Here is a 3,386-nt window from a genome sequence, read left to right on the forward strand (position 1 = left end):
TTATGTGAATATCTTAGTGGGCCTATGGGTGAAAAATCAGCATAGCAAATTTTAACCGTGTAACGCCTGACGCATGAAATCATTTCTATTGAACCTTTTGACAGAATAGAAATATATTTTTTATTTGCAATCATGATTTTCTGTTCGTGTCAACAAGTAGATGTAGATATTTTTAGTGCATAATGGTGGTATCTAACTTCTGTAGCAATCCAACAAAAACACAGTAACAGAGAAAGATTTTTAGACATTGGATGTTGAAATGGATCACAAGTAAAACACTGGCATGACAGTAGAGTAAAATTATTGTCCTTTTTTTCTCAAACTATATATAAAATAATACATTTGACATGCCTGACATGCATTGCTGTCTCCACTGAGGTTTTTGAAAGGAAATGGTACAATTCCATTCCTTCCATTTGTTCATACATGTTATCACAATCATAATATTCCTCCAACACTGATCATGGCTCTCCAATTTTTACTTGTTGATTGGGTTTTGTTGCAATTGTGCAAGCATGTTTTTCATGATTGATCTCTTTCATTCTGGACACTGTTTGCTTCCAGAAGATAGGGTGCAGTGCATGTTTTTAATACGATCAGATAATAGAGAATATGTCTGAAAAAACAAATAATGATTCCACATGTTTGCTCAGAACATATTAAGTCACCCTAATCAATTTGTCTGGCTTTGATTTGCAATTTGTTAAACTGTTAAAACACAGAAAGTGAAGTGATACAATGGTTTGCAGGAGCTGCACCTTTTTTCATTTAACAGTTCATTTGATTCTGGTGAAAGTCCAGTTTACTGTCAATGTTCAGCAGTCAAGCATTTTAACCAGCGCTGCTGTGCCTTGATCAGTATCTTGTGGATGAAAGTAAAACAAAGACAGCAGACAGATTCAAGTGATGGTTGGAAAAAGAAAGAGGCTGTTAAATTCAGACACTAGCAGATGCCCAACCAAAATTTGGAGGGCTTGTCTTTATTTAAATAAGTAACTAGATGGGGAGAGGATGGCGAGCATGAGCCATGTGTATCTGGTCACTCCAATCTGTTTGTTCATACAATAATATAACAATATTAGTAAAAGTACTCTATTTTCTCTAAACCATAGGCCTGCCATATTACTTGTAATATTAACTAATTGTACAGGAATGTTGCTTTCACGAGGTCCATCCTGAGTGACTTTCTCTCTTTGTTCTCCTTCTCTTTCTTGCAGAACCGTGACAGAATGGTCGACTGTATGAGCAAAGTCATGCTGCACACGGTTGTCTCATGCTGGCAGCCATTCCTGGGACTGGCCCTTGTGGCTGTCTTTGTGGGTTCTACCCTGGGATGTCCCTCGCGCTGTGAGTGTTCAGCGCAAACCAAGGCAGTTGTCTGTCACCGCAAGCGCATGCCCAGCATCCCAGATGGCATCCCAACAGAAACCAGGATCCTGGACCTGAGTAAGAACAAGCTGACCATGATCAACCCTGATGACTTTGTTGCCTTTCCTGGGCTTGAGGAACTTGACCTCAGTGGAAATATTATTAGTTATGTTGAGCCTGGAGCTTTCAATGCCCTATTTAACATGCACTTTCTCAGTCTTAAGAGCAATCGCGTCAAGCTCATTCCTCTGGGCGTCTTCACAGGCTTAACAAACCTTACTCAACTGGATATAAGTGACAACAAGATAGTCATCCTCCTGGATTACATGTTCCAGGACCTGCACAATCTAAAGTTTTTGGAAGTTGGTGACAATGATCTAGTTTACATTTCTCACCGTGCATTCAGTGGACTTTTAAGCTTGGAGATTCTCACCCTAGAAAGGTGCAACCTTACAGTTGTACCCACTGAGGCCCTATCCCATCTGCATAACCTGGTCAGCCTCCATCTACGATACCTCAGCATCAGCACTTTGCATCCTTACTCTTTCAAAAAGCTGTTCCGGCTGCGGCATTTAGAAATTGATAACTGGCCTTCACTAGACCATGTGCCAGCCAATACCCTGCATGGCCTCAACCTGACCACCCTATTCATAACCAACACCAATTTGTCCTCTTTCCCTTACCAAGCCCTGAAGTATCTGCCCTACCTGACACACCTCAACCTATCCTACAACCGCATCAGGCACATTGAAGGAGGGATGCTCATGGAACTGGTTCGGCTACAAGAGCTCCATCTGGTTGGAGCTCAGCTAACCACCATTGAACAGTATGCCTTCCAGGGCCTGCGGGGGCTCAAAGTCCTCAATGTCTCTCACAACCGACTGGATACACTGGAGAAGGGTGTTTTTCAGTCTCCAGAGGCTTTGGAGGTTCTTCTTATTGACAACAACCCCTTGGTGTGCGACTGTCGTCTCATGTGGATCCTACAGAAAAGGCACTCCATCTTCTTCGGTGATTCACAGCCGGAGTGCAGCACCCCTGAAGGTATTCGTGGCAGGCCTTTTAAGGAGTTTAAGGAGACTCTCCTGTCTTACTACGTGACATGTACCAAGCCAAGAATTCGTGAGAATAAAACACAAACGATCACTGTGGATGAAGGCCAGCAGGCGATATTGCGCTGCAGTGCTGACGGGAAACCAAGGCCCACTGTGTCTTGGTTGTCCCCGCGTCGACAAGTTCTGACAAGTAGGAGCCATGGTAGAGTCACTGTCCACAACAATGGTACACTGGAAATCAAGTCAGCTGAGGTACAAGACAGCGGAGTGTACCTTTGCCTTGCCTCCAACACTGCTGGGAATGACACCCTGATGACATCATTGGCGGTGAAAAGCCTGGGATCGTTGTACGCCAACAGGACCCAGTACTACACAGATCCAAGCAATACCACTGCCAATGGGACGGCCGGTGCGACTCCCGGTTTAGACCTAAAAACTATTCTAGTGTCAACCGCTATGGGTTGTTTCACATTCCTGGGAGTTGTCTTGTTTTGTTTCCTGCTCCTTTTCGTTTGGAGCAGAGGCAAAGGAAAACATAAAAACAACATAGATGTTGAATATGTGCCTAGGTCAAAGTCTAATGGCACTAATGTTGACTCAGCGGAGGGACAAGCTGGTCCTCGTCGTTTTAACATGAAAATGATGTGACTTCTTTTATAGAACAAAGATTCTGGATTGTGGAAATGCCCAAAGTACAATGTATTTTTTTGAAAATCGGACTACTGAACTTCCCACAGCTGCAGGGAGAGTGGTAGTGACATTTTTGGGGGCGTCACATCATGTTAAGCAGTACCATAAATCACTGGATCTTGACATAATGCTTGGTTACTGTGTTTCAAATACTGAAAATCGTTGTAGGACATCCTATTAATTGCCAGCAGGCAACTTCTTCAACATGGATGTGGAGCGAAAATTGTTGCCGCCATGGGGACCTGAATGGAATACATGTCATTTATCAGCTTT

At 43.2% G+C, this 3,386-nt stretch overlaps 1 protein-coding gene across 1 annotated transcript; it reads left to right on the forward strand.

The window, feature by feature from the left end:
- Positions 1-1,229: 1,229 nt before the first annotated feature.
- Positions 1,230-3,071, forward strand: lingo2 (leucine rich repeat and Ig domain containing 2). Its single transcript, XM_070837072.1, has one exon. The coding sequence runs from the start codon at positions 1,230-1,232 to the stop codon at positions 3,069-3,071; it is 1,842 nt and encodes a 613-aa protein (XP_070693173.1).
- The last annotated feature ends 315 nt before the right edge of the window (positions 3,072-3,386 follow it).

Source organism: Pempheris klunzingeri, chromosome 9 (genome assembly GCF_042242105.1).
Source record: "Pempheris klunzingeri isolate RE-2024b chromosome 9, fPemKlu1.hap1, whole genome shotgun sequence".
Lineage (NCBI taxonomy): Eukaryota > Metazoa > Chordata > Actinopteri > Acropomatiformes > Pempheridae > Pempheris > Pempheris klunzingeri.